General features: G+C 44.5%; 1 protein-coding gene and 1 non-coding gene across 5 annotated transcripts in view; both read left to right on the forward strand.

Moving 5' to 3' along the window:
- The first annotated feature begins 13,302 nt into the window (after positions 1–13,302).
- Positions 13,303–26,521, forward strand: part of PLEKHA7 (pleckstrin homology domain containing A7) — a 220,232-nt gene continuing 207,013 nt past the window's right edge. For all 4 annotated transcript variants that reach the window (XM_081541487.1, XM_081541488.1, XM_081541486.1 and 1 more), the window contains exons 1-3: positions 13,303–13,648; positions 13,765–13,841; positions 13,933–13,990. In XM_081541487.1, coding sequence (XP_081397613.1) covers positions 13,434–13,648; positions 13,765–13,841; positions 13,933–13,990 — 350 coding nt within the window. In that variant the 5' untranslated portion in view covers positions 13,303–13,433. The remainder of the gene's footprint in view (positions 13,649–13,764; positions 13,842–13,932; positions 13,991–26,521) is intronic.
- On the forward strand, positions 22,877–22,983 carry LOC145528026 (U6 spliceosomal RNA). The gene has a single exon (XR_014070105.1). It is a non-coding gene; the product is annotated as a U6 spliceosomal RNA (small nuclear RNA).

The following is a 26,521-nucleotide window of genomic DNA, read 5'->3' on the forward strand; positions in this document are numbered from 1 at the left end:
CAAATCATTATGCTGTATACCTTAAACTTATACAGTGATGTATGTCAATTATATCTCAACAAAACTGGGAAAAACAAGGAAAAAGCTAGGAAGACACTGTCTAATTGAAATATAATGTGAGCCACAAAATGTTAACTTGAACTTTTGTAATAACCACTATTTTAATATTTTATGTAACCAACATATCCAAAATATTATTACTTCAACCTGTAACCGTTATAAATAACTAAGAATGAGGTTATAAATAACTAAGAACTAAATTATAACTATAGTTATAGTTACTAAGTTATAACTATAGTTATAACTAATAACTAAGTTATTATAAATAACTAAGAACTAAAGAGCCTCTTGATGAAAGTGAAAGAGGAGAGTGAAAAAGTTGGTTTAAAGCTCAACATTCAGAAAACTAAGATCATGGCATCTGGTCCCATCACTTTATGGCAAATAGATGGGGAAACAGTGGAAACAGTGGCAGACTTTATTTTTTTGGGCTCCAAAATCACTGCAGATGGTGATTGCAGCCATGAAATTAAAAGACGCATACTCCTTGGAAGAAAAGCTATGACCAACCTAGATAGCATATTAAAAAGCAGAAACATTACTTTGCCAACAAAAGTCCGTCTAGTCAAGGCTTTAGTTTTTCCAGTAGTCATGTATGGATGTGAGAGTTGGACTATAAAGAAAGCTGAGCACTGAAGAATTGATGGTTTTGAACTGTGGTATTGGAGAAGATTCTTGAGAGTCCCTTGGACTGCAAGGAAATCCAACCAGTCCATCCTAAAGGATTTCAGTCTTGGGTGTTCATTGGAAGGACTGATGTTGAAGCTGAAACTCCAATACTTTGGCCACCTGATGCGAAGAGCTGACTCATGTGAAAAGACCCTGATGCTGGGAAAGATTGAGGGCAGGAGGAGAAGGGGATGACAGAAGATGAGATGGTTGGATGGCATCACCAACTCAATGGACATGAGTTTGGGTAAAGTCTAGGAGTTGGTGATGGACAGGGAGGCCTGGCGGGCTGTGGTTCATGGGGTCGCAAAGAGTCGGACACGACTGAGCGACTGAACTGAACTGACTGAAGGATGAGGTATTTTACATTTTTTATATTAAGTCTTCAAAATCTGCTGTGTATTTTATTCTTTTAAAATTATTTATTTATTTGGCTGAACTGAGTTTTAATTGCAGCATGTGGGATCTTGTTCCCTGACCAGGGATCAAACCCAAGCCCCCTGCATTGGCAGTGTGGAATCTGATTAGCCACTGGACTACCAGGGAAGTCCCTATTTTATTCCTCAGAGCACATACCAATTGAGACAGTGTAGGCTAGCTACAATTCAAGTGGCCAATGGCTATTGTTTGAGGTAGTACAGAGCTAGAATATATGAGCATTTTCCCCAATAATTCATTGGATTATGTTACTAGTAATTGCTAGAATTTCTAAATCTTACAATTAGAATACATGTATCCAGTTGAGCTATTTCAAATCCTCAAAGGTGATGCTGTGAAAGTGCTGCACTCGATATGCCAGCAAATTTGGAAAACTCAGCAGTGGCCACAGGACTGGAAAAGGTCAGTTTTCATTCCAATCCCAAAGAAAGACAATGCCAAAGAATGCTCAAACTACCACACAATTGCACGCATCTCACATGCTAGTAAAGTAATGCTCAAAATTCTCCAAGCCAGGCTTCAGCAATACGTGAACCGTGAACTTCCAGATGTTCAAGCTGGTTTTAGAAAAGGCAGAGGAACCAGAGATCAAATTGCCAACATCCGCTGGATCATCGAAAAAGCAAGAGAGTTCCAGAAAAACATCTATTTCTGCTTTATTGACTATACCAAAGCCTTTGACTGTGTGGATCACAAGAAACTGGAAAATTCTGAAAGAGATGGGAATACCAGACCATCTGACCTGTCTCTTGAGAAACCTGTATGCAGGTCAGGAAGCAACAGTTAGAACTGGACATGGAACAACAGACTGGTTCCAAATAGGAAAAGGAGTACGTCAAGGCTGTATATTGTCACCCTGCTTATTTAACTTATATGCAGAGTACATCATGAGAAACGCTGGGCTGGAAGAAACACAAGCTGGAATCAAGATTGCCGGGAGAAATATCAATAACCTCAGATATGTGGATGACACCACCCTTATGGCAGAGAGTGAAGAAGAACTAAAGAGCCTCTTGATGAAGGTGAAGGAGGAGAGTGAAAAAGTTGGCTTAAAGCTCAACGTTCAGAAAACTAAGATCATGGCATCTGGTCCCATCACTCCATGGGAAATAGATGGGGAAACAGTGGAAACAGTGTCAGACTTTATTTTTTTGGGCTCCAGAATCACTGCTGATGGTGACTGCAGCCATGAAATTAAGAGACGCTTACTCCTTGGAAGGAAGGTTATGGCCAACCTAGATGGCATATTTAAAAGCAGAGACATTACTTTGCCAACAAAAGTCCGTCTAGTCAAGGCTATGGTTTTTCCAGTGGTCATGTATGGATGTGAGAGTTGGACGGTGAAGAAAGCTGAGCGCCGCAGAATTGATGCTTTTGAACTGTGGTGTTGGAGAAGACTCTTGAGAGTCCCTTGGACTGCAAGGAGATCCAATCAATCCATCCTAAAAGAGATCAATCCTGGGTGTTCATTGGAAGGTCTGATGTTGAAGCTGAAGCTCCAATACTTTGGCCACCTCATGCGAAGGGTTGACTCATTGGAAAAGACCCTAATGCTGGGTAGGATTGGGGGCGGGAGGAGAAGGGGACGACAGAGGATGAGATGGTTGGATGGCATCACCAACTCGATGAACATGGGTTTGGGTAGACTCCGGGAGTTGGTGATGGACAGGGAGGCCTGGTGTGCTGCAATTCATGGGGTCGCAAAGAGTTGGACACGACTGAGCGACTGAACTGAACTGATTGCTTTTATTGTTGTTTTTACACTTACAAGTTTCAATCTAAAACAAAATTGTTATAACACTATCAATAAAGCTTTGTGGTTTTCATCATATAGGTTTTACAGATAGGTAAAATATAGGTTTTATATTTACATATCTTTACAGATATGTTTTGCATATATTTTTTCTTTCTAAATTGTTTATATTCTTGCTCCTATTATAATGGGGAAAAGAGTTCAACTGCTTATCAAACTATTAATTTTGTGATATTAGCTTGGACCTGAGTTCCCTTATTAATTTTAAGTGTTTGAGGTTCTCCATGTTTTAAGACATTATGCCCTATTGCCTGCAAATGAAGATAATTTTATTTCCTTCCCAATACTTAAAATCTTTTATTTCTGTTTCAGGTCTGCCTGTATTGGCAAGAACTTCTACAACAACATTAATAATAGCATCACTATAGGTATGCTTGTTCTTTTTTAAAAAATGTTTATTTTAATGAGAATATCTTTAAATGTTTCATTGTTAAAGAATGTGTATGTCAGGACTCATACATACACAGTGGTCCCTGGCGGTCCAGTGCTTAGGACTCTATACTTTCACTGATGGGTGGGGAACTAAGATCCCCTGGGCCACACAGTGTGGCCCAAAAGAAAAAAAATTGTGTGTGTCTGAGATACTCTCAAAAGAAACATTTGGTTATCTGTAATTTTCTAACACATTTCTTAAATTTTTTGTTTTGAGATAATCATAGATTGCAAACAGAAGTTTGCAAAGACAGTAAAGAAGTCTGTATTTACCCTCCACCCAAGTTTACCAATGGTTACATCTTACGTAACTGTGGGACAATATCAAAATTAGAAAATCCACATTGGCACAATGTATGTGTGCATTATCCTATAGTCTATAGAATACGGACGATTTCGTTCTGTTGTCATTTTACTTTATTGCCACTTACTTTTTAAATTGAAGGATATTTGCTTTACAGAATTTTGTGGTTTTCTGTCATACATCAAGAATCAGCCATAGGTATACCCATATCCCCTCCCTCCTGAACCTCCCTTCCTTCTCTCTCCCCATCCCACCCTTCTAGATTGTCACAGAGCCCCAAAACAGATAGCCAATGAGAATTTGCTGTTGTCATTTTATCAATTTAATGTAACCACCATTGCAATCAATATACAAACCATTTCATCACTACAAAGATCTCCTTCATGCCACTCCTTTATCCACATCTGTCTCCTTCCCATCACCGTCCTTCACCTCTGGCAACCACTGATCAGTTCTCCATCTCTGTAAGTTTAAAAATTTGAGAATGTTATGGGATCAGATAATGTGATCTTTTCAGATTGGCTTTTTTTTTCCACTCATAATAATGCCTTGAGATCTATTCAATTGTATGTATCAACAGTTTGTTCCTGCTTATTACCAAGTGTATTCCATGGTATAGATGTACCACAGTTTTTAAAACAATTCAACTACTACAGGACAGTTTGTCTGTTTCCAGTTGGGTTTGTTGTTCAGTCACCAAGTCGTGTCCAACTCTTTGTGACCACATGGACTCATGTCCATCGAGTCGGTGATGCCATCCAATCATCTCATCCTCTGTCATCCCCTTCTCCTGCCTTCAATCTTTCCCAGCATCACGGTCTTTTCCAATGAGTCAGCTCTTTGCATCAGGTGGCCAAAGTATTAGAGCTTCAGCTTCAGCATCAGTCCTTCCAATGAATATTTAGGATTGATCTCCTTTAGGATTGACTGGTTTGATCTCTTTGCAGTCCAAAGGACTCTCCAGTTTGGGGCTATTACCAAAAGTTGCTATGAACAATCACATACAAGTTTTCATGTGGAAATGTTTCATTTTTTCTGGGATATTCAGGAGTGAGAATGCTGGAACACACGGTAAGTGAATGTAAAGTTTTTTAAGAAACTGCCAAACTGTCTTCCAGGATGGTTATACCATTTCACATTCCCACTAGCAATTTGTGAGAGAGTGAGTTTCTCTGCACACTCACCAGCATTTGATATTATCACTATTTTTCATTTAGATTCTAACATAATTTTTAAAATGAGTCATGGTTTTCTCAAATACATCTTCTGATATTTATTGAGTTTTGTATACATACATAATTCCATGGTATCTCTTATTGGATCTCTTGGTGCATTTTACTTTTTGGGGGAGTAAGGGAGAAAAAGCAGGGTCCCACTGGAATTTCCAAAGAGTATGAAACTAGATATATAGGATGGGAAGACCCCCAAGATTCTTTTTTTACTGATTTCTATAATCTAATGAAAATATGACATATTAAGTGCCTAATACATTTGTTGTTCAGTTGCTAAGCTGTGTCTGACTCTTTGTGACCCCAAGAACTGCAGCATGCCAGGCTTAACACATAGTAATCAATAAATGTCAATTGCCTTTTCTAGCAGACTTCTCCACAGGCTAGGTTGTACCTGAACATAATCATCTTTCTCCTTTCAGGAAATGAAGGTCACCTAGAAAACTAGGCAACTGAAAGTGCAGCACAGTTTGGGTAATGCAGTTGGCTGGCTGACTCAGTGCATGGTCTGTCTCCCCATCTTCCCCGCTCTGCTGGGTCAGGGAGGGCCTAAGAATACAGTGTCCTCAGTGTTTGTGCAGGGGCCTAGCCAGCCTGTCATAGCAGATTCCATGTGGAGGGCTGTGGGCTGCAACGCTCTAGTGCACAGTCCTCTTTTTTTGATGATGATAATTGTACAAAAAAAAGGCAGACATGCATGCTGGCTTCACTAGCTGTCTTCAGGATCTCAGTAGCCATGCTGTGCTCAACATTCTGGAAATCCACATCATTCACAGCTAGAACTTGGTCCCCTTCCTGAAGTCCTGTGCAGTGTGCATCAGAGTCAAGAATCACCTTGGAGATGAAAATGCCTTGCTGGGAGGCCCTTCCTACTCAGATGTGAAATCCCAACTGAGTCCAGGGGGCTTTCTCAGTGTGACCATTTGGGGCAGAAATTGGGGCAACTCATTGTAGTCTTGGAGAAGGCAATGGCACCCCACTCCAGGGGGCTTTCTCAGTGTGACCATTTGGTGCAGAAATTGGGACAACTCATTGTAGTCTTAGAGAAGGCAATGGCACCCCACTCCAGTACTCTTGCCTGGAAAACCCCATGGACGGAGGAGCCTGGTGGGCTGCATTCCATGGGGTTGCTAAGAGTCGGACGCGACTGAGCAACTTCACTTTCACTTTTCACTTTCATGGATTGGAGAAGGAAATGGCAACCCACTTCACTGTTCTTGCCTGGAGAATCCCAGGGACGGGGGAGCCTGGTGGGCTGCCGTCTATGGGGTCGCACAGAGTCGGACACGACTGAAGCGACTTAGCAGCAGCAGCAGCACTGTAGTCTGCGTGGTATACCCTCTTACGAGGAGGAATCCATGCAGGAAAACCACTAGGTAGTCATTGGAGGGAATCTGGCTGTTTATCTCCAACAAGACTCCATGAGAAAGCCTCAGCCACCTCAGGGTTGGCTCACTGCCAATTCTACATATAGGTTTTCTTTCTTTATTTTTTAAAAGCTATTTACTTATTTATTTTTGGCCACACAGTTTGTGGGATCTTAATTCTCTGACCAGAAGAAGCATTGAGTAGAAGCATTGAGTCTTAACCACTGGACCATCAGGAAAGTCCCTATAAATAGGTCTTAAATGGTAAAAAAAATCAAATAGTACAAAAAGGAACACAGGAAAAAGTAAATCTCTTCCTACTGCTATCACTAGAACAATCACTTTAATCTTTTTCTTGTGTTTTCATCTAGGGACTGTAATTTATATATATGTATATAATACATATATATATACATATATATATTCCAGTTTTATTAAGATAAAATCAACATATAACATGTGTAAGTTTAACAAGTACAATGTGCTGATCTGATACACTTACATACTGTGAAATGATTACCACAGTTCAGTTGGTTAATACCTCTATCACCTTTCATATTTACCAATTATTTTTTTGGTGAGAATATTTAAACTCTAGCCTCTTAGCAACTTTCAAGTATATAATCCAGTAGTGTTAACTCTAATCACCATGCTGTATATTAGATCCCCAGAACTAATTCATCTTATATAATAACTGGATTAATTGTATCCTTTGACCAACATCTCCCCACTTCCCCCATCCTCCAGCCCCTTGCAACCACCATTCTGTTTCTATAAGTTTGGCTCTTTTAGATTCTACATGTAAGTGATATTATGCCATATTTGTCTTTCTCTGTATGACATTTCACTTACATAATACCTTCAAGATCTAACCATGTTGTCACAAATGGCAGAAATTCCTTCTTTTTCATGGCTAAAATTTTAAAATATATACATCTCACAACTTTTATTCATTCATCCATAGATGGGCAGTTGAGGTTGTTTGCATATCTTGATTATTGTGAATAATGCTACAAGGAACATCAGAGTGCAGGTATCTCTTTGAGATCCTGATTTCATTTCCTTCGTGTATATACCAGAAGTGAGGTTGCTGGATCATAAGATAATTCTAAGGAATCACCATACTGTTTTCCATAGTGACTACAAATTTAAATTCCCACCAGTGCACAAAGGTTTCCTTTTCTCCACATCCTCACCAACACTTGTTATTTCTTGTCTTCTTGATGCTAGCCATCCTAACAGGTGTGAGGTGTTATTTCATTGTGGTGTTGATTTACATTTCCCTGATAATTAGTGATGTTGACCATCTCGGCCACTTGTATATCTTCTTTGTCCATGGAATTCTCCAAGCAAGAACATTGTAGATAGTAGCCATTCCTTTCTCCAGGGGATCTTCACAACTCAAGGATCAAACCTGGGTCATCTGCACTGCAGGCAGATTCTTTACAGTCTGAGCCACCAGGGAAGCCCATATCTTCTTTGAAAATGTCTTTTCAGTTCTTCTGCCTATTTTTAATTTCTTTTGGTTATTGAGTTGTAGGAGCTCCTTACATATTTTGGATATTAACCTTTTATCAGATATATGATTTGCAAATATTTTCTTCCATTCTGTAGGTTGCCTTTTCACTAAATTGACTGTTTCTTTGCAGAAGCTTTTAGTTTAAAGTATTCTTGTTTATTTTTGCTTTTGTTGCGTATGCATATGGTGTCATCTAAAAAATTATTGCCAAATCCATTGTCAAGGAGCTTCTTTCTTATGTTCTCTTCTAGTTTTATGATTTCATGTCTTATGATTAAGTCTTTAATCCATTTGAGTTAATTTTTGTGAGTGGTTTAAGACAGCGGTCCAATTTCTTTCTTCAGGGGTGACTATCCAGTTTTCCCATTTACTGAAGAGACTGTCCTTTACTCACTGAGTATTCTTGACTCCCTTGTCAAATATTAGTTGACAGTTTATGTGAGGGTTTATTTCTGGGCTCTCAATTCTGTTCCATTTTTTTGTGTGTCATTTTAATAGCAGTGCCATACTGTTTTGATTACTGTAGCTTTGTAGGATAGTTTGAAATCAGAATGTGTGATCCATCCAGCTTTGTTCTTCTTTCACAGGATTACTTCAGCTACTCAGGGTCTTTTGTGGTACCATAAGAATTTTTGGATTTTTTTTCTATTTCTGTGAAAAATGCTATTGAAATTTTGATAGGGATTGCACTGAATCTATATATGGCTTTGAGTACTGTGGACATTTTAACAGTATTAATTCTTCTGATCCATGACCAGGATATCTGTCCATTTATTTGTGTTTTCAGTTTTCTTTTGTCAAAATCTTATAGTTTTCAGTGCACAGATCTTTCACAACACTGGTTAAATTTATTCCTATGTATTTTATTGCTTTTGATGTTACTGTGAATGGAAATGTTTTATTTCTTTTTCAGACATTTTGTTGTTAGTATATAGAATTGCACTGATTTTTAAAATTTTATTGTAGTTGATTTATTTGATTTACAATGTTATATTAATTTCAGCTATATAACAAAGTGACTCACTCATATACACATAAATAAATAAATAAATAAATATATATATATATATACACACTTTTTCATATTCTTTTCCATTATGGTTTATCACAGGATATTGAATATAGTTCCTTGTACCATATAGAAGGACCTTGTTGTTTGTCAATCCTATACATAATAGTTTTCACCTACTAATCCCAGATTCCCAATCCTTTCTTCTACCCCGCTCCCAGAAACCACGTCTATTCTCTATGTCTATGAGTCTGTTTCTGTTTTGTAAATATGTTCATTTGTGTTGTATTTTAGGTTCCACATATAAGTGATATCATGTGGTATTTGTCTTTCTCTTTCTGACTTACTTTGTTGAATATGTTTTATTTCTTGGCCCAGCTGCACAGCTTGTGGGATCTTAGTTTCCTGACCAGGGCCCTGACCTGAACCTGGGCCCTCGGCAGTTAGAGTGTAGAGCCCTGATCACTGGACCTCCATGGAATTTTCACTAGTCATTGTTTTTTAATTTTTTCAAACTTTTTTTGATGTGGACCATTTTTAAAGTCTTTGTTGAATTTGTTACAATATTGCTTCTTCTTTTTTCTTTTTTTAATGTTTTGGGTTTTTGGACGGCAGATATATGGGATCTTAGGTTCCAGACCAGGGATTGAACCTGTGCCCCCTGCATTGGAAGACTAAGACTTAACCACTGGACTGCCAGGGAATTCCCTATTTTTTTTTTTTTATTAAAGCTTTCGTCCCCTGTCTCCCTCTGGAACTACAATAATTCACAAATTATTTCTTCTGATAGTACCTCATAGATGAAGTGGGCTTTCTTTACTCTTTCTCATTCTTTTTGTTGTTGTTCTCCTCTGACTGGATAATTTCAAAATTCCTATTTTTTCTTTTTTTCAATTTTCCTAACAAAATTCCTATTTTCTAACTCACAGATTCTTTCCTGTATTTGATCCATTCTGCAGTTGATGTTCTCTGTTGAAATTTTTTTTTTTTAATTTCATTGTATTCTTTAGCTACAGAATTTCTTTGTAGTTCTTTCTTTTCTTTTTTGTTTTTAAGTTTCTGGTACAGCATTATAATTCGATTGCTATTACACTATAAAGTGTTTACCTTTTAAATTATTTTCCTTATTTCTATCTGGTTAAACTTCTCATTTTGTTCATATATTGTTTTCCTGATTTCACTGAATTATCCTTCTGAGTTTTCTGGTAGCTCATTGAGTTTCCTTAAAACAGAGATATTTAGAATTATTTATTGGGTAAATTGCATATCTCCATGTTTTTGACATTGGTCACTAGAGGATTATTGTGATTCATTGGTGGTATCATGTTTCACTGATTTTTCATGTTCCTTAAAGTTTTGAGTTGCAGTCTTTGCATTTGAAAGAGCATCTCCCTTCTCTAGTTTTTACTTACTGCCCTTTTCAATGCATCCAAATTTGTATTTTTTTGCTCCACTGGTGTGTTGGAACTTCACACCAAACCTGAACTTCCATGAAGACCCTCTTGTCTGTGGGTGATTTTCTAAGACAGTGTTTTCCATGACTCCTGGGCCGTGTCTGAGAGGGGCTACAGTTGGTTCATAGGCCCCTCAAGGGTCCACAGCTGGGATCAAGGTATTGACTGAACTATATGTAGGTAAGACTCCTCTTGGGTCCCTTGGCATATGATGCTGGGTCCCACAGCTCCCATAAAAGCACTCCTTTCTGTGGATGGATGCCATATTGCTGTTGAAGGTGGGACACAAATAATCAGCCATGATGTACCCTATATGTTAATAGTAGCATATCATATACACAGTTCTGCATTTTGCATTTCACTTAATATCTCAGAGACTATTCTGTATCAGTACATAGAGATCTATCTCATTCTTTTAAATAGCTGTATAGCATTCTATTTTAGGAGTATGGCATAATTCAACCCACTTAAAAAACTGGGGTGTAATTGACATACAACATTGTATTAGTTCCAGGTGTACAGCATAATGATTCAATATTTGTTTATATTGTAAAACATCACCACAATGTATCTAGTTAACATCTGTCACCATACAAACCCATTTTTTGGGGGATAGACACTTAGGTTGTTTTGGTCTTTTATAACTATTGAATACTCTATTGCAGTGAATACGCTATTACACATGTCTTTGTGCCCCTGTACAAGCATTAACGTAGGATAAATTTCTAGTAGTGGAATTGCTAGGGCAAAGATACAAAGATACACGCATTAAAAAAAATGCATTTAAATTAGAATAGCTGTTGCCGAATTGCCTTCAAAGAGACACCCATTTTATAGTCCCACCAACAATAAACAAGAATCTTTCTTTACAATGTGCACTTTTGTCAGTCTGATACTAAAAAATCTTACCTTATTTTAAATCTGCATTTTACCTCTCCTATGAGGTGGTTGAGTATTTTTTCATTTGTTTAAAAGTATTTTCTGTGAACTGAGTGTTCATGTTCTTTGCCCACTTAATGCATTCTTTTAAATTAATGTTTAACAACAAAGACACTGCTTTCCCCTTGTGATTTGCTTGAGTCTCCTCAAAGGCAGGAGGCCCTCTGAGACAGGTGTTCAAGGTCCTCAGCTATCACACGACTCCCTCTTTTTATCTCATATGGGCCTCTGCCCCCAACACTACTGTCTGTTCCCAAGGAAGAGTACCTTTATGGTTTCCTCATATCTCACACCCCTCCCACAATCCCTGTTTGCTCTCCCATCCCTCCTCTCAGCGGTGCTCTCTTCTCAGTCAAATCTGACCAGTCCTTCAGGGTCCAGCTGAATTCCACCTATCTGGGATGTCTTTCTTTCTCTCTTTTTCGCCACTGTGCGTGGCTTGTGGGATCTTAGTTCCCTAACTAGGGAGCAAATTTGAGCCCGCAGCAGTGAAAGCATGGAGTCCTAACCACTGGACCACCAGGGAATTCCCTCTTTTTTAAAAAAAAAATTAATTTTTATTGGAATACAGTTGATTTACGATGTTGTGTTAGCTTCTACTGTATAGCAAAGTGAGTTAGTTATACATATATACATTCTTTTTAGATTCTTTCCCCATATAGGTCATTACAGAGTATTGAGTAGAGTTCCCTGTGCTATAATGTAGGTTTTTATTGCCTGCTGAGTCACTTCAGTTGTGTCCAACTCTTTGCAACCCCGTGGACTGTACCCCTCCAGGCTCCTCTGCCTGTGGGATTCGCCAGGCAAGAATACTGGAGTGGGTTGCCATGCCCTCCTCCAGGGGATCTTCCCGACTGAGGGATTGAACCAGGGTCTCTTATGTCACCTGCATTGGCAGGCAAGTTCTTTACCACTAGCACGACCAAGGTCGTTATTAGTGGGGCTCCTTCCTGGAGAAGGGAAAGGCTATCCACTCCAGTATCCTGGCTTGGAGAATTCCATGGACTGTATAGTCCATGGGGTCACAAAGAGTCGGCCACGACTGAGCGACGTTCACTTTCACTTTCACTTTCTGAATCTAGCCTACAGTTTCACTTTTACATGAGTTTCACCCCACCAATTACAGCCTTCCCAGAGCCCATCTTCCTCTATGTCCACTCTCAGTGTGTAGGGCAGTCAGGAGGGAGTGTGTTTCATGCACTCAACCTGCATTTATTGTATACATCAGTCAGGCACTATTCCAGGAACTGGGGATATGGCAGTGAGTGAGACAGAACAAGCACCTCCTCTTATCCAGCTGACGTTTTACTGGTGGGTGTGTTCGATAATATACAACAAACAGGCAATAAACAAATAAGAATGTCAACTAAGTGCACAGAAGTAAAGGAACAGACAGTAAGGGGAGAGAAAGGGTCTCCTTTAGACAGGTCAGGGGAGAGCACCCTCAGGAGATGAGATGAAAGCAAAGAACAGGAAAAGGCTTCAGCCACACAAAGCAGCTTCCAGAGCCCCCACTAGAGGCCCTGACTGGGGGGTGGGGTGGGGTCTGTGCTTCTAAAGATGGATGAGATGAAGCATGTTCAGCATCTGTTACTTGACAAGAATTGAAGGTAGAGACCTGTAATCTCCACATCTTCAGGGTTTCCGTGTTTGGTGTGTCTGGGGAAGACCCGTGCCCTACTGCTTCATCTGCCAGCTGCAAACTTGGGAAAATGAAATCATGCCCGGCCTGGGACTAACAGAGCACATATAGGTGCCAGGGTCCATTTAAGCACTTCACACCACTGCTATTTGATCTACCGTCCTAACCCATGCGGTATTTACTGCTAACTTTTTACAATGGAAGAAACCAGGGCTCGGAATATGGAAGTAACCTGTTGAGGTTTTAGATGGTTTAGAAAAGAAGTACTGTTCCTGGAGAGTTGTGTCGCGGGGGTCCGGTGGGCTTCACTGGTGCATTTGGGGAGTTTGCCCGTCTCAGGAGTTTGCCCCCCTCGCCCCGAAGGCGGCCCCCGCCCTGCTGCGGCCTCAGGGGCCAAGGGGCACGCGGCGGGCTGGGGGGCGGGGAAGGCGCGGGGACAAAGGCCGCGGCTACCGCGCTGCGGAGGGCGGGTGCGGCGGCCAAGTCCCGTCGCGGTGCCGGGACCCGGCGAGCCCGGGCACTGGCCGCGCGCCCGCGCCGCGAAGAGCCAGCGCCTCAATGGATCGCCCGGGGGCGCAGCCCCGGCCGGCGCAGGCCGAGCCCGTCGGCCCGCCGCCCGCGCCGCCCCCGCCGCCCCCGCCCCCGCCCCCTCCTCCTCTCCCCGCGGCGGCTCCGCGCGCGGCGAACATGGCGGCGGCGACGGTCGGGCGGGACACTTTACCTGAGCACTGGTCCTACGGCGTGTGCCGGGACGGCCGCGTCTTCTTCATCAAGTGCGGCGCGGGAAAGCCAGGACGCGGGTCGGGGGGCGGGCGGGCGGGGGCGCGGGCCGGGCGGGCGCCCCCGGAGCGGCGGCGGCGCTAACAGGTGCACCTCTCTCTCCCCGCAGTGATCAGCGCCGCTACACCACCTGGCTGCACCCACGCACCGGAGAGCCCGTCAACTCCGGCCACATGATCCGCTCAGGTGGGCGCCGGGCGGGAGGAGGGGGGCGCGTGGAGGGGGGCGTGCGCTTGGGTGACCCAAGTTTGATCGGACTTTTCTCGCATTCCCGCAGACCTGCCCCGTGGCTGGGAGGAGGGCTTCACGGAGGAGGGCGCCAGCTACTTCATCGAGTGAGTGTCGGGGGCGCCGCGCCCGCAGCTGTGCCCCGAGGGTCCGATCGGGTTTCCGACGCGCCCCCGCTCCCTCCCCTCGCGCGGGTCCCGGCGGGTTGGCGCGCACTGAGCCGTACTCGTGTGAGGTTTTTTTGTGCCTGGTTTGTGTGGCGGGCTCCAGGGTGAGGCGGGGTGGAGGCCGTATCTACACAGGGGGATGCGGAGTAGGGTCCGATGCGGGCGCCGGGGGCTTCAAACTGCGCCCTGGACACCGCGACCGGGCGGGGGTTCGGGCGCTGTTGCGAAGGGATGGACACACCCCCTTACTGGGGTCTCCGGCTGCAAGGAATCTGGCGCGCGCCGGGGTTGGGGAGAGCAGAAGTAGGAGTTCTGATCCGGGTCCAGCAGCTGGGGCTCGGGAGGGAGGAAGAGAGACGGACGGTGTCTCGTCTGGGGGCCTTTCATCTTCGGTGGAGAGTCGGAACCGCACTCCCTACAGCTCCAAAGCCGGGGCCTGCGGGGGAGAGAGAGGGGAGGGAGCGGTCGGCCAATTACGTTCCTCGAAGACTATGTATATCTTCAGCTAGTGCTCTACCAGGACTTGCACTCCTGCCTTTGGTAGGCAATCAGCTTTTCCGCAAAAGCTCGGGAGCCCCAGTCGGCAGGTCCCCTAGACCTAGGTGTGCAGGAATGAAATCGAGGCCCAGGGAGTTCAGGCGCTCTTCCGACGCTAACACTAGTAAAGTCTTTACTTTCTCACTCTGGGTGTGTACCTGGGTTGCAGCGTTTTTTTGCAGCCTCCTGCCTGCTCGCCGGAGAGCTCCACGAGATCAGAAACTGCTTTTGATCCTTTGCCCCAGTGCCTGGCACAGAGTAGGTACTCGGTAAATGTTTGCTCAAGGAATGAATAAACTAGCCAAAGATGGACGCGGGTGTATGTTAAGGGACTTTGAGTCAGAATTTCTTTCTTCACCAACTGAAACATTGCTAGTCAGTAGTGGAGGAACATATTTGAAACTCGAATGGTCCAAAATATCCCAGAGCCTCCCTCCCCGTTTTTGGGCTCTGGCAGGTGGTTGAAATTCTGTTGGATGAGATTTATCATAAGGACCAATAGCTGTTTTGCTGTTCTACCTCACATTTGTGTTTGAGAGAGAAGTTGGGGAGCTGGTTGGTGTCAACTTGAAAAATAGTCACAACCTAAAAGTTGAGAGTTATGGTTTATTTGGTGGAAATTTTTAGGGCTTAAGCCTGGGAGGCAGCATGTCAAGTAACACTGAGAGAACTGCTCAGGAGGTGAGGGGAGGAGCCCGTTTTGCAACAAAGGGCAGGTTGTCTGAACATCAAAAGAGTATTGTTAATTAAAGAAAACCATATATCCCAAGTTAAGGAATTTAGTGTCTTCTGTGTATGGGAAGATACAAGAGTCTGGATTCAATGAAATCATTTTTTTCATATGCACCTCAGCTAGGATCCTGGTTTTCACATCCTGAGCTTCCTTTCCTCAAGGGCTTATGGTAGGGAGTGACTGTAGTCTGAGGGCTGCTAGATGGCAGGTATTCTCCTTCCTGAATTTCCTTAGGGCTGCAATCGCTGGTGACTGTTTCGTCCTTGTTTCCTGATATGGCAGGAAATATTCTGTTTCTTACTGGGGCCTCAGACTTCTTGGTCAGTGGGCTTCTCTGGCTCATAACTGCATTTATTGATGTTATGAGATTTCTCCTGTGTACCACACATTGTTCTAGGTATTGTGACTACGGAAGTGAATGAGGCAGACACTGGTGGGGTACTCAGGGAGTTTGCAACTGAGTAGAGGAGGGGAGGAAGCAGAAAAACAAGTAAAAAGACAAACAAGAGTAATGTCAGATAGTGGTAACTAGCATGCAGAAAATTAAAGTAAGGTGATGTAGTAAGTAACTGGGCGGTTTGTTTGGATTGGAGGTTAGTGTTGGAGTTCTGAATAGGTGACATTTAAGGTATAATTTGAATGACAAGAAAGAGCCATCTTTGTGTTGATGAGCTGGTAAAGCATTTCTGGAAGAGAGAAGCTGCTGGTGAAAGGGCTTTAAGGCACAAAAGAGCTTCAAGTTCAAGGATGTTAGTTCCCCAACCAGGGATTGAACCTGGGTCCAGGCAACCACTGGACAGCCAGGGAGTTACCTGATTTACATTTTCAGAATGATCACTCTGCCTGCTCTAGGGTGGGCTGTAGGTGGCCAAGTGCAGGGACAGTGGCGGGAGGCTATTGCTGTAGTCCAGGCAGGAGTTAATGAAGGCCCAACTGAAGGTGGCAGGTAGCACTGGAGATGGAGAGAAGTAGTCTTGGTGATTGGGTTGCAGTCTGTGAGAGAAAGAAAAGGGTCAGGGATGACTCCCAAGGGCTTGAGCACCTGAGTGGATGGTGCTTATGTCACTGAAATAGGAAGGATGGGAGCAGGTTTGAGTGAGGGGTGAGGGAGAGCATGAGATCTTGTTTTGCCATGTTACATTTTGATGTGACTATATCAGTTAGTCAGATGTGTGAATCTGGGCCCAGGAGAGAGAGGACTGGATATATACATTTGGGCATCATAAGGTTATTCAAGGCCTAGATTAGATGGAATCACTTAGAAAAAGAGTTTAGAGAAAAGATCACCTAAGCCTTGGGAGAGAGTAGCGTTTAGAGATCGGCAAAAGAGAAGGACTGAAAAGGTAGGAGAAAGCCCAGGAGAATGAGGGTTCCCACAAGCCTAAAGGACAAATCCTGAGTGAAATAAGTAGAAAAGAATACGTGGGTGAGGAAATAGTAAGTATAGGTGAATCTTTCAGGTGATTTTGTTGCAAAGTGGAGTTGAAGAACTGAGAACTGGAGAGGATGTGCATTTTGGGGAGTGCATTGTTGTAGAGGGAGATTATAGAGCATGTTTTGTTTGGATGGGAATGATCCAGTAGAGATGGAGAAGTAGATGATGCAAGAAAGAGATGGGACAGTTACTGGAGCAGTGTTTCAGAGATAGTGGGAGGGAAGACATCCAGGACTTCAGTCTCATTGGTCTCAGACAGGAACCAGGCCTTTCACCCATTTGCAGAAAAGAAGGGGCTGAGTGCCAGAGCTGATATAAGGAGTTGATAGGGTCGGTGCGAGGAGAGGTAGGTATTCCTGTCTGATAGGTTCTGTCTTTTCCATGAGGTACTAGGCAAAGTCTTGGGCTGGGGGACTTGAAGAGTGTGTAGGACTCTATAGTCACAGCCTCCCAACCTTCCTGTCTTTTGCTGACTCTTCTCCAGTAGCTGGTATCAAGCCCCTGGTGATCATCTTACAGCAAGCCCTGGCTCCCTACCTGGCTCTCTAACGCCTAGGGCCTTGACTGAGTCCTTCCAGGCCCAGGGGAAAGCAGTATATGAGAGTGTCCCTGCGCTCAAAGGTGATCTATGTGGGGAAGCTGAGACCCTATGGCAGTCAGTTATATTTCCTACCTCCCCTGATAATTTCTTGAGAGACTTAAGGGTTTGCGAGTAACTGTTCTCCTTTTCCCTGCATAAAAATATTCTTTCAGTCTGCTTTCTTAGATTTGCTATGAGCATTTCTGAGTGTTGTATTTTTTGTGGATCCTCTTCCAATAGGGCTCAGTTAGAGGGACGAAGCACTTGTGCAGCTGCTTGTATTTTCCCTACTGGATCCTCAGACTAGAGAGTCATGTGAATTTTTTAGGATGCATCAGTATATTTGGCAGATGTTTGAATACTTTCCAGAGAAAAATTTCTTGAAGCAGAAAACCTGGAGCTAAGGCAGGTGGATTTTAGTTTGATTTCTGCACTTTTGGTTCATTTTGGGGTTAACTTGGGACAGAAACAAGGACTCTACTTCTGGTTCTCCCGGTTCTAGACTCCATGATGCTGGTATTCCCTAGGAAGACTTCCTGTAATCCAACACTTCTTTACTTTCTCTTAGCCAGAGACCAAGTTATGATAGTAATTGGGATAGTAGTGTCATTAACAGCAATAGAAATGGTAGTAGTACCAATTATGTAATGCTGCTGCTGCTAAGTCGCTTCAATCGTGTCCGACTCTGCGACCCCATAGATGGCAGCCCACCAGGCTCCTCCGTCCCTGGGATTCTCCAGGCAAGAACACTGGAGTGGGTTGCTGTTTCCTCCTCCAATGCATGCATGCATGATAAGTTGCTTCAGTCGTGGCTGACTCTGTGCAACCCTATGGACAGCAGCCCATCAGGCTCCTCTGTCCACAGGATTCTCTAGGCAAGAATACTGGAGTGGGTTGCCATTTCCTTCTCCAACAATTATGTAATAGCTTCATCTTTTTGAGTCCTTGAAAAATGCCAGAAACTGTTTTTGTAACTATTATCTGATTTAATTCTCACAACAACTTGATGAAGTAGGAACTGTTATTAGTTCCATTTTACCAACGAGGAATCTTGTATAATTCTGGGTATTCAGGTGGAAAAGGGCAGTTGATGTTCTTCAGCACCTTTTCTTTTTTGAAATGTTATTTATTTATTTTTGGTGGTGCTCAGTCTTCGTTGGTGCTGCAGAGTGGTCTTTTCTCTAGTTGTGGGGACCAGGGGCTATTCTTTGTTACAATGTGTGGGCTTTTCATTGCGGTGGCTTCTAGTTGCAGAGCACAGGCTCCAGGGCATGTGGGCTTCAGTAGCTGCGGCTTGCAAACTCTAGAGCACAGGCTCAATTAGTTGTGGCACCTGGTTTCAGTTGCTTCATGGCATGTGGGATCTTCCTGGACCAGGGATTGAACCTGTGTCTCCTGTATTGGCAGGCAGATTCTTTACCACTGAGCCACCGGGGAAGCCCCATCCAGTACCTTTTCTTTTTGATCCTTCTAACAGGCCCTAGAAGCAGCAAATCATGGATTATCCTGTTTTACAGATGATGAAATTCAAGTTCATGAAAGTTCAGTTATTTGGCTGATGTGTTAGAGCTGGGACTAGACTGTAGGTCTTCATGGTCACCATGGTGATGGTGGTGGCTTCTACCCCAGATCACCAGTGAGAGCTCGTGTTGATACTTGAGGCAGGCTTGTATCATGTGTCATCACTCCGAGCCAGGCTGGCCAGGGCTCACGTGGCCACACCCCTTCTTTGTTTTGCTGGGGATTGAGGTGCCTTGAATGGGCAGCAGCCCTTGGTATCCTGTGCTGACTGGTGGTGGTGGTGCATGTCTCTGATGAGTAAGAAATGGAAGACATTAATTTTTTTTTCTTGCACTATATGGCTATTGGGAATCTTAGTTCCCCAACCAGAGAGGAACCCATGTGCCCTGCAGTGGAAGTGCGGAGTCCTAACCATCGGTCCACCAGGGAATTCTCCATTAACTATTACTTAGCAAAAACAGTTTGACAGACACACCCTTTTCAAACATGAAACCCATGAGGGAAAAATTATAGAAGAGGCTTTGGGAGCTAGAGTATTACAGTGGGCTGGTCTTCAGGGTTTCATGGAATCCTGTAAGTTGGGTTCTCCCTACAGCAACTTTTGAATAGATCTTAAGTCGACAAGGAGGATGAATGGCACAGAGGAGGGGTCCTGGCTCTTCTGAGACTTTCATCCGCAGCGCAACACTGGGCACTGAGTAGGCATTGGTATTTATTGAAGTAGATCAGGGGTGTCGGGGAAACTGGGCAAGTTGAAGGAACAAAGCCGTTGGAAACCACATCTGTCAAGTCTGATGCCTGGACCTCAGGCTTCTTGGATGTTGTTGCTTGCTGTCAAGACAGCACTCAGTGCGGGAACCTGGCGTCCTTTGGCTTCTTCACCTCATAACCTCATGCCGTGTGTCTGGGGAGCGAGACGTCTGTTGGTCTTTGGACCAGGCCTCCCACCCTCCTTGGTTACCAGGCTTTAGTGTCTGCTGTAACTTGGCTTCAGAGTCCTGGTGGGAAACAGCTGATTCCACAAGGTCTCTTCTAGCTTGAAGGCCCTCAGTTTTAGCTTTGGAGCCTTCCAGGGCTGTCCTGTGTAGGTGCCATTCTCCCTGTGGGTGCCCACTGGATTAAGGCCAGTTTCTCTTCCCAGCACTTTGGACTGCAGCAGATCCCAGGGCAGGACTGGAAACCTGACTTGTAGGACTCTGTTCAAAATCAAAGTGTTGTAAAAGCCACAAAAAAAGTGCCATTAAAGGTATTAAAGTATAAAGATCCTTTCTTTGCTTCTGCAGGCTTTCCCTACACTTGTCATGGCATTTCTATTTGCTATCGATATTTAATGTTATTCTAAGTTTAGAAAAATAAAAAATTTAAGTTCTTGGCATAAATCTTGTGGTTCCTCTCTGTATTGTGGAATATGAAGTTTTCAGTGCAAACATTAGGTCTTTGACCTCACAGTCTGAATCACCACCATCATGCCCCACTTGTAGACACCACAGGGCAAGAGTGCTGGTCCTCAGAGCCCCTGGACAGGAGTGAGGAGCAGCAGTGCTGGGCCGAGCTGAGTACTCTGAGGCGGCTGGGAGTGGGCAGTTAAAAGAACCCATCTTATGGAGGCAGGGAGTGGAGACCAGGCATGAACCAAGGCTTCAGGCCTCCTTCAGAAGGATTACTTCTCTAGAATAATGCTGAATATCTAGAGTGTGTGTTTTTATTCTACAAACACAGCCTGAAATTAAAGGGAGAGAGGAGGAGTTGGGGAGTGAAGGTTGAACCAGGGGTGACAGAATGTCCAGTTGGGGACCCCAGTCGGCTATAGGCACTAGGTAGAGAAGCCTGTGAATACAGGATGGCCCAGGAAAGTGCCCTCTTGAAGTTTAATTAAGCCATCAGCCAAGGAAGAGTCTTCCAGGCACCCCTAGGAAGAAATCTGTCCCGTCTGCCACGTATTCCTCCCCAGACAAATGATGAACATGGTGGCGAAATTTGTCTTGTAGCATGCCAGCCTGTTCATTCAGGTATTTGTCATCTTTCTCACTGAGATATTGCTGGGAACAGCAGTCCCAGCAACTTTATTTCAAACCAGAAAGCAACAGTTCCACAAAGAATGACTGGGAAATTAGCAGCTTACATCTATTTAGAAGGGAAATTCTGCAACCTCTTGTTGTTGAAGGTTAAGAAAAGGTTCTCCCAGCTTGCAAGCCTTGGCGTAATCCCACACTTGATGTTTCATTTCCTGGTTGCTTTATCAAGGGTGAAAACTGGCTCATAGATTGAAATGTTAGGTTCTGTGCGAAAGGAACAAGAGCGTTGTTGTGTAGAGAGCTGGAGGAAGGATTAAGAGCCGTGATTTGTGCCACGGTCTCAAAACCAACCCAGAAAAGATCTGGGAAAACCTCTTTAAGACAAATGGTGGCAAGTGGCTTCTTAAGGCTCTTATTTTCAGAGAAAGGACGGGTGGGTGATTTGCGGTGCAGTGTGTGTGTGAAGAGGGTGGGTGTAGATCTCATTCTCTTGATATTTATAGGAGTAAATTTTGGGCTTCCTAAATGGAGGACTTTGGGAAAAGGAGCTTATTTAAGAAAGCAGTTCATGATGTGAGCTGTTTGGTGATTTAGTGAGGTGCTTACTCTGGTTTTCTGTGTCTTCAGAAAAGAGCATGGGTTTGAGTCTTTTTGCTCCATGTAAAACAACAGCATCTCTGCAAACTGGCAAGGTGTCTTAAGTAAATATTGGCAGAGGAAAAACATGGGGAAATATGGTTTTGTTTGTCTGTTGTTTTTAAATGCCTGTCAAAATATTTATTTCCAAAACACTAAGAAGTGTTTTGGGTTAATGATTTATTGCTTATGGAGTGCTTTATGAATGTTATCAGGTTGGAGGCCCACAATTATGGCATTTTTAAGTTCAGAGATGTGGGCTCAGAGGGATAAAGTGAGTTCCTAAAGTCAAGTGCTATATTAACTCAGCCTTTTCATAGTTCATAGAAGCTGGTGGGCATGTTGTCTCAGCCCAGGGCTTCTCAGACCTTCAACCACAGCTGTAATGTCAGAAGCGTGCCTGCTAAGTTGCTTCAGTCATGTTCGACTTTTTGTGACCCTATGGACTAGCCCGTCAGGCTCCTCTGTCCATGGGATTCTCCAGGCAAGAATACTGGAGTGGGTTACCATTTCATCTTCCAAGGGATCTTCCTGACCCAGGGATCAAATATCTCTTATGTCTCCTACATTGGCAGGCAGGTTCTTTACCATTAGTGCCACCTGGGAAGCCCAATGACGGAAGGGTGAAGGCCAACTCACCTGGGAGACCGGGTGGTGGATAACATCTTCAAAATGACTCTGTCCAGAAATTCAAATAGACTTTATCCTCAATTTAAGTTATTAAAACAGTCCCCTCCCTCGTCTTCCATTAAGATCAGCTCTTTGTCAGGATGCATCATGTTTGGGGTGTGGCTTTGTGTTTTCCTAAACATGAACTTGTTCCTGCCGGCCTCCATGAAGACATTAGCAGCTTTTGGGACTTCAGGTGCTCTTTTGGCTGTACTGAATTGTGCCAGGACACCTTCCTCTCTTGAATCCGGTCTCCTTACAGTCATTGGGGTGCTGGCCTGGCATCAGGGTCAGTTTTTCTTTTTGTTTATTTATTTTTAATTGAAGGATATTTGCTTTACAGTATTGCATTGATTTCTACCAAACATCAAACTTTTCTTGAAGCAGAGCACAGTTGGGCAACTTTATCATGCAGAAAAATGCATAGGTGTTGTTAGGTGGTGGTAGCCTGTATAAGGAGGCAGTGACTTAGTGCGTGGGGTGCCAATAGATGTGAGCTTTTCTTGCAGGTATCCACTCAGCTATCAGGTGAGGTAGAGACGTATGTGATTTCTGAGTCCTAATCGTGTTCAGCCGCTGCTGCTGGAGTCTGTTGGCCTTGAACTGGGATTGCCTGGCTTGGGAACCAATGGTAGGACTCAGCTCAGGAATTGGTTTAGACTAATAAAAACTGTGTAACCATTATGGCTATTAAAAAGATGTACTTGCTTCGGCAGCACGTATACCAAAATTGAAATAATACAGAGAAGGTTAGCATGGCCTCTGCACAGGGATGACATGCAAATTCGTGAAGGGTTCCATTCATGAAGCAAATTTCTTTTAAAAATTATTTGCTTACAATAAAATACAACTTGAAAGTAAGGGAAAAAAGATGTCCTTAAAGTATTTGCTTTTATGTGTTTGACAAAAAACTCAAAAATATCCATCTGTGTATTCAGGGGAGTAGAATACACTCTTGAGAGCAGATGGGGCAAAATGTTAACAGCGGGTAAGTCAGGGTGAGGGGTACATGGACATTCTTTGTACTAGACTTGCAACTTTTCAGTAGGTTTGAAATTTTTCTGAATAAAAAGTTAATTGAAAAAACCACTACATAACCTTATCCAACAACAGCTATGCTGTCCCAAGGCCACGGGTACCTCGTCCAGGCTGTAGGGACCCGGGGACCAAGAGCCCTGGGTAATGAGGTGTGAAGACGGCTCCTGGTTTGTCTCTCTCCTGGGCATTTAGAGGGCCGCACAGATGTCTGATTCTTAATCTGGGCAGCCGCCTGGTTATCAGCTCTGACTGCTGAAGGACAGACATTGACTGGTGCTGCCTGGGCCACAGATGTCAACAGTAATCATCTCCATGGTGTTTGATTATTGAAAAACACATTCTTTTTAGAAGCAGGTATTTTTATTATGTTATTGTCCTCATCTTACAGATCAGACAAGCATCTGAGGCATGCGGTGGGAGAAGGGTTAAAAGATCTTTTCAAAGCCAGAGCATTGGTGGGGAAGCTGGGACTTGAACCAGGGTCCTTTTGGCTACAAATGTATGAGCTGTTTCTACCAAGGTTTGAGGTGTCTTCTGGCTCCCATCACCTCTCCCTCTGTCCTGAATTCTCTCTTTTCAGTCCATTCCCCAAAACTCGTCCCCTGTACCTTCGCTTCGCTTCCCTGAGGACCCTGAGGCAGAAGTCTCCTTGGGCCTCCCTCGGAAAGTACCCCACAGGATACAAGAGTGATGGGCCGGGTAGATGGTTCCCAGGCAGGGCAGTGGGTTGTGTTCCTGGTCCTCTGGGGGAGTAGGTCCCCTGACCTCCCTGCAGATGTCAGCTGATCGCAGCTTAGGGGCTGATGAGCCTCTTAAGCCTGCTTAGAGCCCGGCTGTCTCTTTCAGCTTCTGCCAGAAGAGCATTCCCAACGTCACAGCCAGGGTTCTCAGGGTTTTTCAGGGGCTTTTCCTGCCAAGGCAGAGCCCTCAGCCTTGTGAGGTCTGACAGCTGGAAGTTAGCATGCAGGCTCTTCCAGGGGCTGCTGGCTACCTCCTGTGCTTCCCTGGAACACTGCAGTGTGGGATGGGGGGTGGGGAGAAAGTAGGGAGGTGGGCAGCGTGCTAGGGGTATGGAGCGGGCAGAGATCCCATTTCAGCCCTATGCCTGGGCCCCTGGATGCACGGCTCCTGTGTTCTCACCCCTTGGATGAAATAAAAGATGAGACTGTCTCCTTGCCCGGAGGCATGGAAGCAGAGCAATGTTGTGCATTAATGTAGTAACCTCTGCGATAAGCCTGTCCTCTCCAAACTGAGTTCAGAGCGTGTCCACAGAGAGCACCTTCCTGGGGGAGCATGTAACCAGAGGCTGGCTGGCTTTTGACCCAGGATTCATCTAGACTCTGATGAACATCCAGTGTACGCCAGTCTCCACACTGGGTGGTGTAGAGAGAGATGGAGGTCCCTGTCTCTGCCCTCCAGCATTGCCCAGTCCAAGAGGGAGAGGGACACTGGCTAGTTTCAGTGTGGGTGACGAGGCTGGCGGCCTGAGAAGGGAGCCCTCGGGAGCATCAGAGGGTGAGTGTGAAGAAGGCCAGACCGCTGTGGAGCAGAGCAGAGGGCAACCTGAGGCCAGAGAGGCCAGTGGAGGGAAGACGAAGGGGCTGGGGCTGAGGGTATGTATGTACCTGTCTGCGCCCCTAGGAGGCTGGCACTGAGTTGAGTAGTAGGAACTGGGCCTGGATACCACCTTTCACCAGTAGCTGGGCTTTAGGAGAGTAACATAATTGGAGGTTTTGTCTCAGGATTCCCCCAACTTCTGTATCTGAGAGGTGGTGCTGTGTGGGGGTTACAGAACGCAAATTCTGGGGTCCGAGTGCCTGGGTTGTAATCTTGGCGCCACTGCCCGCTTGAGCAGGTCACTTAAAGCTCTCTGTGTCTTCAGATGTCTTTTCATCTGTAAAATGGGGACGATGCCTGTCCTGCTGGCTTAAACAATGTCTGGCAGATCGTGCGTGCTGTGTAACTAGCATTCCTGCCACTCCCATAAAGGGAGTCTCCTCCTATGGTATAAACGCAGCACAATCAGCAGATAGAGCTTGTCCCCTTGGAGAAAATCTCCTGAGATCAGGCTAACAGGAGGGAGAATTGTGCTTTCTTATCTGGAAAAGAAATGGCACTAAATGGCTGTTGCTAAATATCAAAGAAATGATTCCTTGAAGCCCTGTGTGGCTGTGTCCAACCTGAGGGAAGATGAACAGGTTTTTTTGTTTGACATATTTTCCAAATGGACAGTTTTGATTTCTTCCCCATCCACCACCACCACCACGGAGAGGGCTCCCAGGTGTTGGTACTAGTGTTTGCACTGCCTGGTTGGGCATCTAAACTCTTTGTTTTAGAAGCAGTAACCCTGGTATCTGTATTAGAGCACTCGATGAGGGAGCAGGGAGGGTCAACCCGAAGTAGAAGCTGGTTCTGTGCTGAGGCATAACTTCTAGGGAGTGGACTGGGAATCCGTGTTATTATAAGCTCTGTGGGTGCTTATAGACCCTGGAAATGAAAACATCTCAGAGCTTCAGCTTCCCCATCTGTGCAATGATGGAAGCGCTCCGTTCCTTCCGAGTATTACTTGAGAATGAAACGTGATGGCCTATCTGAGCCTCCTAGCATGCTGTTTAGCACATAATGGATCTGTAGGCCTTGTGAGCCTTTTCATTTAGAGAGGACATCCATCAGGATTCATTCGATGGAGCTGTGAGAAAGGCCTTGAGCGAGTCAGTGGATACAGCTCTCTGTAATGCACAGCCCATGACCCTGCCTAGATCCTGGATGGCCAGGCTCCTTGGGGCCTCTGGTTTGCTCTGCGTAGTTTGGGAATTCCCTCTCCTCCCCACTATCCAGATGATGCTATTGGTGGCTGTTGGCAGCATTGGCGGTGTGGCTGGTCTTTTGGAGTGACCATTGAGTGAGAACTGTGTCTACCTCGTGGGTGGGCTAGCCATTCTACATCTCAGAACCCTGCGATCACTCAGAGATCCTCCTGACGGAGGAGGGGCTGGGATGATGGATGGGCTGTTGTGAGTGATTGACATTGCCAGCCAGAGCAGGCAAGCCGGCTGCAATTAAGTTGAGAAATGGGGATGCTTCCTCTGTGTGGGAGAAGAAATGTGTCCCAGAAGACAGTTGTTTTGATGAGTCCTAGAGGAGTCTGGCATTACAGTCTTTCCTGAGCTGGTCCTGGGGGAGATGGGGCGGGGGCAGGACTATGACTCAGCACCGTGAATGGCTCACCAACTCCCCGGGGACAGTGTCAGGCACTGAGTCAGTGTTCAACCAAATCAGAGTGGCTTTGTAGACTTGACGTTTGGCT

This window comes from Giraffa tippelskirchi, chromosome 11, assembly GCF_054371585.1.
Source record: "Giraffa tippelskirchi isolate mGirTip1 chromosome 11, T2T-mGirTip1v1.2.pri, whole genome shotgun sequence".
In the NCBI taxonomy this organism is placed as follows: Eukaryota; Metazoa; Chordata; class Mammalia; order Artiodactyla; family Giraffidae; genus Giraffa; species Giraffa tippelskirchi.